Genomic DNA, 14632 nt, shown 5'->3' with positions numbered 1-14632 from the left:
ATGGTAACAAGACACCTCCTACCACGCATGTTTTCTACCATCTTTACATAGCTCACAGTCCTGCAGGGTGGAAGCAGAGTTCAGGGCATGTTTTTACAGACTGAGTGAAGTTAAACGTTCATATGTTGATATTTTTTACTGTGTTAGTCGATTCACTATGAGATACAACACTAGGTCTAATTTTAAAGCTGACAATCAACAAAGACTTAAAGACTTTAGACAATGTCTTCTCCATTGTGATCTCCCAGATGTGCAACTGCACATGTGACAGTTGGATTGTCAAAGACAGGTTGAGCTGCACCACAAATCACTGCATGAGCTCAGGTGCTCCAAATTCTCTACATATAATGTTACAAAGGCTAATGTCATCATGCAAGAACTACAACTAAAATACATCTTTAAACACTTGAGACATAAAATGGTTCCTCACCTCTCACAGACAGACTCCTTCTCTGAGGACTATGAAGTTATCTGCCTCTTCACACTGCAATTTTAACTTATGGCTCGAGACTGAAGATGCCTGGGGGAAATATCCAGCTTATTTCATAAGTGTCTGAATGAGACCCTCGCTGTATTCTTGTGCATGAAATGAAAAATGACAGATGTATCATTTTAATAGGCTCGTCTCTCTAACAGGCTATGCTACCGTTGTCCATCTGCATGTATTACACTACATTTCTGTCTTTTTGGCCACTTTGCAGGAAGTGACAACTGAGAGAATGTGTGTGGGTGGGTGCTGAATTGCTAGAGGCCTATATTCACTTACATGTTTGGTTATGCCTTTTCATTGGCTAAAGAATAGCAATCTCATGCCTCACTTTTGTCTTGAGCAGCACTACCAATCCTCTATAGGCTACTACCAGACGCCAAGCACAGTGCATTTACTATGAACCATAATTATGACCTATTTACTCTATAACACATTCTAAGCTGCTGTCAGTAAAAGGAATTTTTACGTTTTAACCTTTTAAGACATAGTCTACTCTTGTTTCTGAGCTTAGATTAAAACCTGGAAGACAGTTTTTTTCTCCTCATGTCTTTGTCCTTATGCTGTATTTGTGCACCCTCTACTGGGTTACAAGTGTATGCCCACATAACAGTTCTTCATATTGATTTGATTTTTTTCTTTTAAATAGAAAAGGAGCAGATTTGGAGAACTAATACAACTTGTAAAAAATTTTTTTCTGGTTTTTACCACCAGAAAGAAAGAAAGTCTAGCTATACACTTATAACAGACTGTCATTTTACAGCACAGACGGATTTTTTTTCTTCTTCTTCTCTAGGACACAAATAGGCCTACCACAACACTGATATAATTCCTTCGTAGCCTATTTGCTATCTTTAATGACATCAGGACGAATGGATTATAGACAAAACTAAAACTATAATAATATTTGACGTAGTTTTGTCTTGATTTTTGGTTACAATTTACTGTGTAGGACGCATCATCATTTCCTCGTTAATCTAACAACCGTATAACGACCATGGATCTATTATAAGAACATGAAAATTCAGTTTACCACCAGTCAACTTCCTCCTGCATAGGGCTTTTATGACGTATGACGCATGACGTAAATGACGTAAATGACGTAACGTAAGCGTAACGCACGTTTTTGTCTAGGAGCGCCATTGGAACTTTGGAGAGAGGTAGAAAATGTTTATGTTGATAAAGAAAACAAACTGAAACGTTTCCCCCTCAGCCGTCAAGTAACACTTGGTGTTTTTGCAGAGAGCACGCGTTCAACCAGTTCCGGGTTTTTTTTTTTTTACCTGCGTTTAACTTGTAGTTGTTTTTGCTCTGTCTCAACTGTAAGTTAGCAACGAAGCTAGCGCTGTTAGCAACGCTGCTAAGCCCAAGTTCCATTCATTTGCTGCAGCTGGTTCATAATGTCACTAACTTAACGTTACGGTCAAAGCTAACGGTGTGTTTCTGAGCTTATGTGAATGATGATGCGGAATTTACTCTTGCTACTGTCTACTTTACGCCGTGAGAGACTTTGAATAACGTAACGGAAATAAACACACGTAAGACGACTATATTGGCTGTTGACATTTACATTGTGGTGTCTTCTGTTGCAGCAGCCAAGTGGTCAGTTATCGACGGTCCTCCTCGGTTCTGGTCACATTGACCCAACATGTATCGTCCCAAGCCAACCCTGAAGGACCGACAGCACCTGTACAGGCTCATCATCAGCCAGCTGCTGTACGATGGATACACCAACATCGCTAACAACCTCATCAGCGAGGTCAAACCACAGAGCGTGGTGTCTCCGTCTGAGCAACTGATGCAGCTGGCAAAGATAGGTAAGTGCTGGTTTCTCTCCATGGCTGCATGTTTGTGCAAATCTCTGACTATATTATTTAATTCCTTATGTAGATTTGTTTTGAGATGTCCTTTTAGAACACATCATTGTCTCATGTTTGATTCTCTGAACTGGCTACAACCCAAATTAAGAAGGCAATCTCATTGGTTCCATTTTCTTTTCAAATGTATTTATTTTAATTGTCCTCCTTATTTAAAAGAACTTATGATTCCATACAACTCCCCATACCCACTTAGCCTTACCAACTTCCCTTATTTCTTTGTTCCTAGACTCTCTAAAGAGGTTGGTAAAAGGTCATTCCAATATAAAGCCCCATTTGACTGGAATAATCTCCCTCCTTCTTTGCGTTCTATTACCTCTTTACATTGTTTCAGGAGGTCACTATATTTACATCTTAAAACAAACTGCTCTTGTTTTTAGTTAATTACTTAATTGATTCTTCCATTGTTATTCTTTCTTTCTCCATTTTGTCATTTCGTTATTCCTACTATGTTATTTAATATTTCTATTCTGTTAAATTTATGGGGGTAGAGGTGGTATGTGGGAGTGTGTGAGCAAGATGTCTGTATTTGTTGTATTGTATTGTCATGTTATGTATGTCTACAATGTAATGTAGTGTATTGTTGATGTTGTGTGTTCTATGTATATGCTTGTTCAGGGACCCCCTTTAAAATGAGATGCTACATCTCAAGGGGCTATCCTTTAATAAATTCAAGTGGGTGTCTTTAAAGCTTGGGTAGGCAGGATTTGTTGTTGTTGTTGTTTTTTTGTTTTTTTTAACCCTCCTGTTGTCCTCCTGCGTCAAATTGACCCAATCTGTTTCCTTCCTCCATCCTTCCTTCTTTCCACAATCCTTTTTTCCTTCCTCCCTTCCCTCTTTCCCTTCTTCTTTCCTTCTTCTTCCTTCCTTGAACGAATCTGTTCCTTCCCTCCATCTTTCTTTCTTTCCTTCCCTTTTCCCTTCCTTCCTTCCTTTTTGACCCAGTTGACCCAAGCTGTTCCTTCCATCCCTCCTTCTATCTTTCCTTCCCTTTTCCCTTCCTTCTTTCCTCCCATCTTTCCCTTTGTCCTTCCTTCCTTCTTTAGCTTCTTCCTTCCTTTTTCTTTCTTCCTTGCCTTCCCTCCATCTTTCTTTCCTTCCTTCTTTCCCTTTTCCCTTCCTTCCTTCCTTCCTTCCTTCCTTCCTTTTTGACCCAGTTGAGCCAATCTGTTCCCTCCCTCCATCTATCTTTCCTTCCTTTTTCTCTTCCTTCTTTCCTCCCATCTTTCCCTTTGTCCTTCCTTCCTTCCTTCCTTCCTTCCTTCCTTCCTTCCTTGACCCAGGAGGACAACAGGAGGGTTAAAGGAAATTGTGTTTTCCCATTCAGCTATCAGTAAGGGAAGGTCTGCGTGTTTGGGGCGATCACAGTGTTTCTCTAGATCTCTGTATGCAGCAGCCTGAAAAGCCTACAGCTCCCTGTATCTTTGAACAATCAAATCTATCCAGACAGACCAGAATAGATTTGATTGGTGAAAAATATACAAAAAATAATAATAATAACAACCGTATTTGTATCTGTTTAGCCGAAGAAGTAGTAAGTATCTTTGAACAATCAAATCTATTCTGGTCTGGGGTTTCCTTATCAGGCCCTGAGTGTGCATTTTCCTAATCCTTCCAGGGATGGAGAATGACGACAGTGCAGTCCAGTATGCCATCGGGCGCTCGGATACTGTGGCACCTGGCATTGGTATCGATCTGGAATTTGATGCTGATGTCCAAACCATGTCTCCGGAGGCGTCAGAATACGAGACCTGCTACGTTACATCCCACAAGGGCCCGTGCCGTGTCGCCACATACAGCCGCGATGGCCAGCTGATCGCCACTGGCTCGGCCGATGCCTCCATCAAGATCCTAGATACAGAGCGCATGCTGGCCAAGAGCGCCATGCCCATTGAGGTGAGGAAAGCTGGAGAATACAAGAACAGTTAACAGACAACGCTTTGAAATGATATAATGATAATGATATTATTTATAGGAATGCTGCCCCTTCAATTCTTTCACCTCTAGATGTGGTCTATCACTCTGCTCTTAGATTCATTACCGGCGATAGTTACAGCACTCATCATTTGTAATCTGTACACAAAAGTAGGTTGGTCTTCCCTGTCAGAAAGACGCAACAATCACTGGCATCTCTTCATCTTTAAAGCCATTACTGAAAAACTCCCACCATACATTACAACACTGTTAGATTTAAATCAAGGTTCATATTCAACTCGCTCCAATGACTGGCTTACTTTTAAAGTCCCCCGGGTACAAACTGAACTTGGTAAATCTGCATTTTGCTATGATGCCCCTGCCTCCTGGAACCATCTTCAACTCACACTTAAAATTAATGCTCCTCCATCCTATCAACATTATAAAAATATAATCTCAAACCTCTTTACCACAGTCTGTAACTGTTTTTAAATTTTGATGTTAGATGTATTTAACTTTTGTAACTGTGTTTTATCCTATGCTGTGCATTGTGTTTTGCTTTGAATATTGCTGTGATCTTGACGACATTGCAAATGAGGCTAAAACCTCAATGTCCTTTCGAGAATAAATAAAGGTTTGAATGAATGAAATCACTGCTCATGTTTACGTTTACCTTTCTGTTTCTGTACATGTCAGGTGATGATGAACGAGACAGCGCAGCAAAACATGGAGAATCACCCTGTGATCCGGACGCTGTACGACCACGTTGATGAAGTCACCTGTCTCGCCTTTCATCCGACTGAACAGATTCTAGCTTCTGGCTCAAGAGATTACACCCTCAAACTGTTTGACTACTCAAAGCCCTCTGCAAAACGAGCGTTTAAATATATACAGGTTAGAATTTGTTGTCATATTCTGATTAAAGCAGAAGTAAGCGATATTTTTGTGTTAATATAAGTCTTAAATAGTTATATCTTCCGACAGCAATCACTTACATAGAGTGTTTGGACTGAAACACGGGTCTGTCAGTCACTCTGCTCTGCTCTGAGCCGAGGAGAAAACTTTTATCGTATCCTACAATATTTATCCAATGAGGAGAGAGAACGGCATGCAGGGCTGTGAGTGCAGCCAAGGGATGCGCCTGAATGTGGTGACGTAGGGACGAGGACCAATAGATCCATGACGAGGGCGGGGGCTGCTAACTCCGTCGGCTGACAAGACGTTATGGTGCGTTCAAGGCAACCCGTAACTCGTGTTTTTCCGACCTGTGAAGTCGTACCAGTTCGATCTGGTGCGACTTCACGGGTCGGAAGTTACGAGTGGCCGTTATAGTGACTTTCACAGGCAACAGGTCGGAGAAACGCGAGTTGTGGGTTGCCTGGAACGCTACAAAGTCGTAAGTCGTGACTTGAAGCTGTAACTTACGGTTTCAAAAGCCTGCCTGGAACGCAGCATTAGCCAAAACGACCGGATCGCTTACTTCTGCTTTAATAGGAGATACTGAGCAAATGTAAACATTAAAAAAAAAAACATCTACACTAGCAATCTGAAACTCCTCAAGCAAAAAAATTGAATTAGTAAATTTAAACACATTTCTTTGCTTTTGCTAGGTTTATGTCTCGGTCTAATCCCGTCTTCTCTTTCCCTGTAGGAGGCAGAAATGTTGCGTTCAATCTCCTTCCACCCATCTGGTGACTTCCTGCTGGTAGGAACGCAGCACCCGACCCTCCGCCTCTATGACGTCAACACCTTCCAGTGCTTTGTGTCCTGCAACCCGTTGGACCAGCACACGGATACCATTAGTGGTGTCAGCTACAATCCCTCGGCCAACAGCTACGTCACCTGCAGCAAAGACGGCAATATCAAACTGTGGGATGGCGTCTCTAACCGCTGCGTGACCACCTTCGAGAAGGCCCACGATGGAGCGGAGGTCTGCTCGGCCGTCTTCTCCAAGAACTCCAAATACATCCTGTCCAGTGGAAAAGACTCCGTGGTGAAACTGTGGGAGATCTCAACAGGCCGGACACTGGTCAAGTACACAGGTAAGCATGACTCGCAAAACAAACCAAAACATATATTTTAAACTTGCACCATAATGTGATGGGGGGGGGGTTTGCTGTACCAGGGGGGAGCAAAACGTGGTGGAACTGTGGTGGAAAATTCATATAATTATGAGTCAGTAAATGTAGGAACATTGTTCATGATCAAAACCATTACATATTTATTACTTTCATTCAAACCTAGTTTATTCCATACAGTTCTTATTCACTTTGCAAAACAATTGAAAAGTAACATTTTAAATACTTGAATATATTGATGTTTAGTCTTTTTTTTACTCTAAAACTGAAACCAGAGTGGCCAGAAACTTTTATTTTGATAGATTACTATAGATATCTAATTGCTACGACACAAACATAACCTAAGTAATGTGTTGATAACAAGTGATTTTGTTCATATGTAAAAGCCTTATTAATAATGTGAAGCATACATTTATCTTTAGACCTCAAATCTTTTGCTAAACTTTCCAATTTATTTCACCAATTTCTATTGTCTTGAGCAAACCTCACTAAACTGACAGTGGTGCCCTAATTGATTAGCTGATTTTCATTATACATGATCAATACATAGCATTCGATCACCGGTCTGTGGTTAATACTCTCGTGCCTGCGACTGAGAAGAGGCACTGTGTGCTGTGTATTGTCGTCCTGCTTCCCTCCTTGTGCACGACAAGCCACCAAAACAAACCAACATGGCTGGTGTGGAACTTACACAGAGAGTATGAAGCTGACATAATGTCGCCACCTGCAGCTCTTTGTCAGTTTTGTTTTTGTGCTACTCTGTTGAATGAAGTAAAGGCTTGTTGTTGACTGAGTAAGTCTGGTTACACTGGCGCCAGTTGGCAGTCTCAGTTACAAAGCTGTTACGAAGCTAAGCAGACCGACCAACCACTGAACCGGCTGCTATAACCAAAACCCAAAATGTATCAGCTGTGGATCAACAGATTTCTATGAGATCATTTTACTCTTAATCTTACTGAATTTGAAGGTTGAAGTTGATGTTGTTCATAGGCCTGTCAAGACTGTGTGAGAAAGAGTTGCTTTTTTAAACAACAGTTCAACACACATGATTTGGACAGTAAGGTGAGATTGAAAAAAGATAATTATTTTGCTAGAATATTCTGTATTGATGTTTGTTACAGTTCGTATCTTGTCACTGGCATACAGGCGCATCTCAATAAATTCAAATATCATGGAGGTCAGCAGTCTTCCCCAAGTGTAGCTCCTGCAGAGACCATTTAAAGGCTCAGGTTTTGAGTTAATTCGCTGATTAGAGTGTGACACCATTAGGTTACAATAGTGAACTTTTTCACAATATTATACTATTTTGATTCACAGAATTTTGGCTTTTCATTCAATTTAAGCCATAATCATTACAATTAAAGAAATAAAGACATGAAATATTTAAATCTGTGTGTAATTAATCAATATAGTATATATGATTCACTATTGTAATTGAACTTATGAAATAAATTAGCTTTTCGATGATATTATAATTTATTGAGATGCTCCTGTATAATATACAGTGTTAAAGACCAGCTTGAACAGAAATAAAATTAACAGCATGGAAATGCCTTAATTTTATTAATCAGTTTCATTTTTCTATTCTAATGAGACATACCAACACTGACGCAGGAATCTAGCATTTTCCCCAACAGAAAATTTCAAACATTACATAATAACAGTAGCACTGACCATAGGAGCAGGAATATGTTGCAGTTTATGCTGTTTTCAGGAAGAACTGTGTTTCCGCTCACTGTGTGAATACTGTTACAGCCTTTTTCTCAGTATGTGGTGAAAAACTCAGTGATGTCATGTTTGGTCCGTTTTCTCATAATAATAGTTGCAAGAAAAACGGAAGCAGCCACGTCGTCACGTCTCGTTACTATGGTCAGAGTGATGAAACTGTTGCCTTGTGTAATCTCCTGCAATGTTTCATTGTTTGTAGAATTTCTCAAGAAGTATTGATCAGGTTTCAAACTGTTAAAGCAGAAGTAAGTGATCCGGTCGTTTTCGCTAATGCTGCGTTCCAGGCAGGCTTTTGAAATCGTAAATTACAGCTTCAAGTCACGACTTACGACTTTGTAGCGTTTCAGGCAACCCACTCGTGTTTTTCCGACCTGTTTTACCGGTGAAAGTCACTATAACGGCCACTCGTAACTTCCGACCGGTGAACTCGTACCAGATGGAACTGGTACGACTTCACGGTCGGAAAAATACGAGTTGCCTTGAACGCACCATAACAGTCCTCGTCCCTACGTCGCCACATTCACGGCGTCCCTTGGCTGCACACACAGCCCTGCATGCCGTTCTCTCTCCTCATTGGATAAAAACTGTAGGATACGATAAATGTTTTCTCCTCGGCTCAGAGCAGAGTGACTGACAGACCCGTGTTTCGGTCCAAACACTCTATGTAAGTGATTGCTGTCGGAAGATATAACTATTTAAGACTTATATTAACACAAATATATCACTTACTTCTGCTTTAAGACAGAGACTGGTTAGTTTTGACTTGTGTTGTATTGGAGCTGATAGTTGCTCAGGTACACCATATAGTAATAGTTGACAATAACTAACCATTTATTAAATGAGTAACACATTTCTGTTGTGTTAACATTGGACTCCAGCATATTGACAAAAATGTACAAAAAAGTAAAAAAAAAAAAAACACTTTAAATAGCAATAACTGTATTTGTTTCTGTTTAACCCCAATAGTAAGTAGTAGTAATCTCCAGGCCTCTTAGATAAGCACCTCCTGTCTCCTCTGGTAGCACAGTCTTAAAGAGGAACTATGCAAGATATACCTTATGCTACATTTTTACATGAATTAACCATCCTTGGAGTAATTGTGATGGTTAAATAAATTACTTCTCTGCCTTCCACCTAGCGTCTCTGGGCCGAAAACCAACCTCACAAGATCAGAGCCTCCGACCCGTTGTCCGAGCTCTTGATGTGGCAGCGGCGCAACAAAAACCTGCCCCGGAACCCATAATCTCTTGTTTATGACTGATAAAACTACACAAATATACACATTTTAACGCGTATACGATATATATATATATATATATATATATAAGGTTATCCACCGCTCCATGGATTGCTTTCGCGTCGGCTTTGTTGAAACCAAATGTACATGGCCGGGAGGGGGGGTTAGCAAAACAGCGGAAAAGCGACCAGACTTACACATAGCTCTCCTTTACAACTGTGTGAAAGTGGGGAGTCTTGTCTTCACTTGAGATCACGACTGAGGTGTTGAAGTCTGTTGTCTCACTGTCATAGATAAGAGACAACATCGTGTGGCTTCTGCCGGGTTAACTGAGAGCTTGATGTTAACGACAACCAAGATAGCACATGATAACTCCTGAATATGCTGGATGGGACGCAGCCCAGTTTACAGTTCACTGTCCGGGCTGCAGAACCCTTTAACCCTGTCCACCTGAACCGCTGAAATGTGATCCAGAGGGTCAGAATAGAACTTGGAGCCCCTTTAATACCAGGCACCAAAAATAACAGGATGTGGTAACCTGATCATATTTTATTTATATTTTTGCAAGTATTTCCCTGTCTGCTTAGGTCTATTATTTATAGACATCAGTGGACACTTGATTCACTGATCAGCAGCTATTTTCTTGGACATGTGGGGGGCTTTTTACATTCAGTGTGGTCTTTGATCCAGTGAAATTTGTCAAGATGGATCTCAGGGTAAAGATAAAACGTTTTTTCTTTTTCTTTTTTGTCCACACCCCGGGTCTATGATGCAGCAAGTTGTTCACATACTTGTGAAAATTAGTGTGTGTGAATCAGAGTGAGACAAATTGCACAGGTTTGCTAAATGTCACTTCTGTTGCTGAAAATCTTTGTTATTTTAACCAACAGGTCATATCTGCACTCAGTAATTGACATTAATTCCATGAGTAACTCTATATAAATTGAACACACTATTGACTTTTTAAAGGGTAATGAACCGTATAGTTTTTAGCCAGGAACTTAAAGTATTTGGGTCAACTAGCTTGTTAAAAATAAGTTGTCAAATTTTGTGACTTACTGCTTTTGTTGTGTTGTGTTGTGTTGTGTTATGTGTATTTCATCAGTTATAGATAAATATAGGTATCATATCTGATGCAGCAGGTGCTTTTTTACATTCATCTGGAAAACCCCAGAGTGGAAATCATTAAATAAAAAGTTTACACTGTGGTGGAAAAGAGAGTGTTAATTTTAACAAAGGCAGAATACAACTAAGTGCAATGGAAACGGTCATGGCTAGTAAGTCATATACCTGAAACATGTGCCTTAAAGACCCCCTCCCATGAAAATCGTGTTTTTCGTGCTTTTCACATGTTCCTGTGGCATTTTTCTTGTGTTAGAGCACATATCAGCAGAAAAGGAAGTGCAAAATTGCATTTCTGAGTTTTTCTGCCTTCAAATTGCTGTGAACCAATGGCAGACGCAAACTGGCAGTTTTAGGGAGACTGGAGCTAGCCTCGCATCACCAGGCTCTTCAGACAAGCGAAGAGCCTGGTGTCAGTTACCTCCCAATTAGTCTGCATTCTGGTTCCTGCCTGTAGCGGATACCGAAATCACCAAATTCACCAAAATAAAAATGTTCACCAACAGAAAACTTATAAAATAAACATTAACTTGTAATACAATAAAAGCAAAATGTTAACTTAATGGCTCGGGGACTTTCTTGTAAATTATATTCCTTAAATTAAAGAGTTTTACTGCGTTTTATTAGCTTGGTGCTTTTATTTTGAAGGAAAGGTCTGTCTCTCTCGCCCTGGATATGTTTCCTACCAAAACAGCGAGTCAACGGCCCCAGACTAGACTGGAGCTGACGTGTCACAGCTCCAGGGGAGGGCACTAGTGCTACGAGCTCCCGCCCCGCTCTGCATCTGGCTCAGAGGTGAAAGGCTTGGCAGCTCGGTGTAGCTGTCAAGGTATAACAGGTATAGCTCACCTGGTAGAGCAGCTTGCACCGTGGGCAAGGACTATGCTCCGGTCTGGGATCGAATCCCAGTGTGGAGTTTTACGCTAAACGCGCTGAATCTGTAATTGTACAATGTCCAGCTGTCAGCGAGCGGGGGGTGGGGTGCGAGGAGGTGGCTGGGCGGGTGCAGAGCAGTGCAGTCTCCGCCCACCCTCCAGAGGTGCATTGCTAATGAGCTGGTTTTAAAATGACCAAAAAGGAAAAAGTCGCGGGAGGGGGACTTTAACGAGTGAAGCTAGAGATAAGCCAAGAAAAGCTACTCGGGACATTCACAGGCTGCAGAGTTGCTTTTCTTGCACTGTTTGTACTAATGCGTGGTGCCTATGTTTAAGAATTGACCGATCCCACACTGTTCTTAGACTATGGATCTGCAAACACTTAAACTCATTTAACTGTTGGTACGTGCGACCCTGTTCCTCTTGACTCAACCTTGAAGCCCACTGCACTTCCCTTTGGCACCATGTCCTGTTGCATGCACTGCTGTTTACACAGTCGTACACTTCACAGGCAGTGAAACACCGCGCAACGCTCTGCTGCAACACACTTCTCTGCTTCGTGTAGCTTGTCACACATGACGGCCACCAGACGTACACAATCTTTGTGTACTGACCTTGTGATGCTTGTCGGATACCAAACTGTCGGACACCAGCAGCGCCTTATGTAACTCCCAGTTCGCCCACCTTCACATACAGTATTTCTGTCCATAATGACATTTTAACATTGGTGTAGTGGATGAAATGGAAAAATCATTCTCAAAAATATCAATGAATTTCTCCATCATTCATCGATTTTTTTTCTTTTTGAAAATCATTTCATGACCCTAAAAATAATCCTGGGGGTGGCACTTCCTTTTTTGTTTCCGAGTAATGCCGTGTTTCTGTTAAGCGCTGATGCAAACAAGCAGCAATAACTAAGAATCAATGGCTTTGGAAATCATTATCAATCAGTTTATCAATAATAAACATTGTTTAAGTAGCATTTTTCTTCGCAGTTAGTAGTTAAATAAAACTAGGTAAGAAAAAAGAGGAGTTCAAGCGTAGGACAGCATAAAGAGTAACATGTTCTAATCAGGGTATCCGCGGGGTCTTAAAAAGTCTAAAAAAGTCTAAAATTTGAAAATCTAAATTTTAGGCCTTAAAATGTCTTAAATTTGTTGAATTATTGTGTTCAAGTCTTAAATAATTTTAGACAGGTCTTAAATTTTCTTATGCCCACCATGGGCGAGCATTTTTAAATAAAAAGATGTAGTTCACATTTATTCAAGCATTATTTAATACCATAATATATAGGGGTGACCAAAAGCCAATTTATTTATTTCATGTGTCAAATATTGTGCTGGTCATAATACAGAACAGGTTGTGGCTCGTGTCTGTTGATCAAAGAAGTTGAAATATTTCCATGTTTGTCTATTCTGGGTCACATTAGAAGTCATCACATTTCAGGCCAAAGGTGAAGTGTTGGTGTTTTTACTGTTCTCCAATGTAAAAATGGCTCACGTTTGACCCTTAACATTATTCAAGGCTTAAAGCCATCTGCCTGTTGGTTGCCAGTGAATTAAATAAATAATGTGTCACATAAACATTTTTAATTTCACTCCCCAATTTCTTTTTGTGCCCCCAAATAGTTCACTTTAGGCGTGCTCCTTGGGAAAAATGTTATGGTAGAGCCCTCGCTAACGCAAATGCTCAATAAAATGCTCCTGCGACACTTCATTGTGCTTTATTGAATGTATTTTCAACTACAAACAAGCCTAACACACAACTTATATATTGCAATCAATTTCTAGTTTTGTGACTCCGCATTTCTTTTGTACGTTTTTTATTTGTCATGATAGGTCTTAAATTTCATCCATAATGGTCTTAAAAAGGTCTTAAAAAGTCTTACATTTGAGCTGGTGAAACCTGACAATAATAGGACTGGAACAATAAAATAAAACACAGTAGTGAGTAGTGACACGCTCTGTCTGCTGTTACAGGTGCGGGGTTGAGCGGCCGTCAGATGCATCGCACTCAGGGTGTGTTCAACCACACGGAGGACTATGTGCTGCTGCCGGACGAGCGCACCATCAGCCTGTGCTGCTGGGACTCGCGCACGGCAGAGAGGAAAAACCTGCTGTCTCTGGGACACAACAACATCGTCCGCTGCATCGTCCACTCACCCACCAATCCCGGCTTCATGACCTGCAGCGACGACTTCAGGGCCCGATTCTGGTACCGCCGCACCACCACAGACTGAGGAAAATAAGAATGGTTCCATGTTTTCTCAACGGCTCTCCCTCCCTGCGGCAACTTTTGCGTATTTCATCTGAAACGGTGCAGTCGAATTTGTTGTGGAGTTTGTCAATAAACCATCTTAAAATAGTCACAATTTTCCAAGTCTGACTTAACATACGTCAGGTTTCTGTATGTACATGGACAGGTTTTACATGAAGTAACGCTATAATAAAAAACTGTAGACTTATGAACTTCACATCGGCTTCAGATGGACTTTAAAATAGATTTTTGCACAGAATCAGGAGCAGCTGTCGTCCCCAATGACTTCAGCTGAAATGCTCCTCTGATACCAGCAGGGAGAGAGGATGGATGGTTCCAGCAAGTGAAACCTGTTCAAATGTCTGTACGGAGACTTGGCTGTTGTTTTAAGTCGGACTTGAAAAATGAATGGAAAACTATTTTTGGACTACCACACTTTCCTTTTGAAACCACCTTTCGTCTGATTGAATTTTCAAACTCCTTTAACTGCCTTGAAACTTCACGTGCAACACTCAAATCCCAAATTTTTCAGTTTTATGTCATAGTTGACCGCAGAGTCGGGTTGTCGTCTTTTTTTCCACTTTTATACATCGTCACTGTCCTTTGTTGTAATTCAGATTTTTATTAAACTATTAAAACAAACAAAGTCTCTTCCAGAAATTTGATGTTGAGAAGTTACACACACAAATGACATAGCTAACCACAAAGTAATATCCTGTTGGTATTTTAAGGTCACAGTTGTTGCTGCAAAGAGTGATAGATCTGCAGGGAGCTTAAATACCACAACATACACTCCACTGCTTTAAGCATTGTATGCATTTAGCTACTGTGTTACTTGTTCCTGTGTTTTAACTAAATTCTGAAATCCCAATCTGCGGGATTCATTTATTGTCTTTAACACGTTTTTCGTCATGATCTGAAAGGGAGAAAAACGGATCAAAAACAAATCGCAGCCCCTGATTTTCCGACTTGACTTTCCTGCATCCTCCAGCTGGAAGTTCACCCTGTCCCATCAACCCCCCCCGCCCCCCTCTGCATTCCCCAACCCCCAAGCAAAC

General features: G+C 40.8%; 1 protein-coding gene across 2 annotated transcripts; it reads left to right on the top strand.

The window, feature by feature from the left end:
- Positions 1-1592: 1592 nt before the first annotated feature.
- cstf1 (cleavage stimulation factor, 3' pre-RNA, subunit 1) lies at positions 1593-14220 on the top strand. 2 transcript variants are annotated; one of them, XM_085776559.1, is made up of 6 exons: positions 1593-1647; positions 2080-2304; positions 3983-4260; positions 4975-5172; positions 5930-6320; positions 13298-14220. In XM_085776559.1, the coding sequence occupies exons 2-6, from the start codon at positions 2136-2138 to the stop codon at positions 13555-13557; spliced, it is 1296 nt and encodes a 431-aa protein (XP_085632685.1). In that variant the 5' UTR covers positions 1593-1647; positions 2080-2135; the 3' UTR covers positions 13558-14220. The 2 variants fall into 2 exon arrangements, with proteins under 2 accessions (XP_085632685.1, XP_085632686.1); XM_085776560.1 differs by having other exon boundaries at positions 1618-1656; positions 2095-2304.
- The last annotated feature ends 412 nt before the right edge of the window (positions 14221-14632 follow it).

Source organism: Trachurus japonicus, chromosome 5 (assembly GCF_045865225.1).
Source record: "Trachurus japonicus isolate A0001 chromosome 5, Traja_1.0".
NCBI lineage: Eukaryota > Metazoa > Chordata > Actinopteri > Carangiformes > Carangidae > Trachurus > Trachurus japonicus.
This window is presented reverse-complemented; position numbering and strand designations above follow the sequence as displayed.

Bases quoted from the DNA above. Each gene is read 5' to 3' on its own strand.
- cstf1 (XM_085776559.1), top strand. From the start codon at position 2,136: ATGTATCGTCCCAAGCCAACCCTGAAGGACCGACAGCACCTGTACAGG. The intron at 5,173-5,929 runs GTTAGAATTTGT...CTTTCCCTGTAG, and splicing joins GAGCGTTTAAATATATACAG to GAGGCAGAAATGTTGCGTTC. The intron at 6,321-13,297 runs GTAAGCATGACT...CTGCTGTTACAG, and splicing joins GACACTGGTCAAGTACACAG to GTGCGGGGTTGAGCGGCCGT.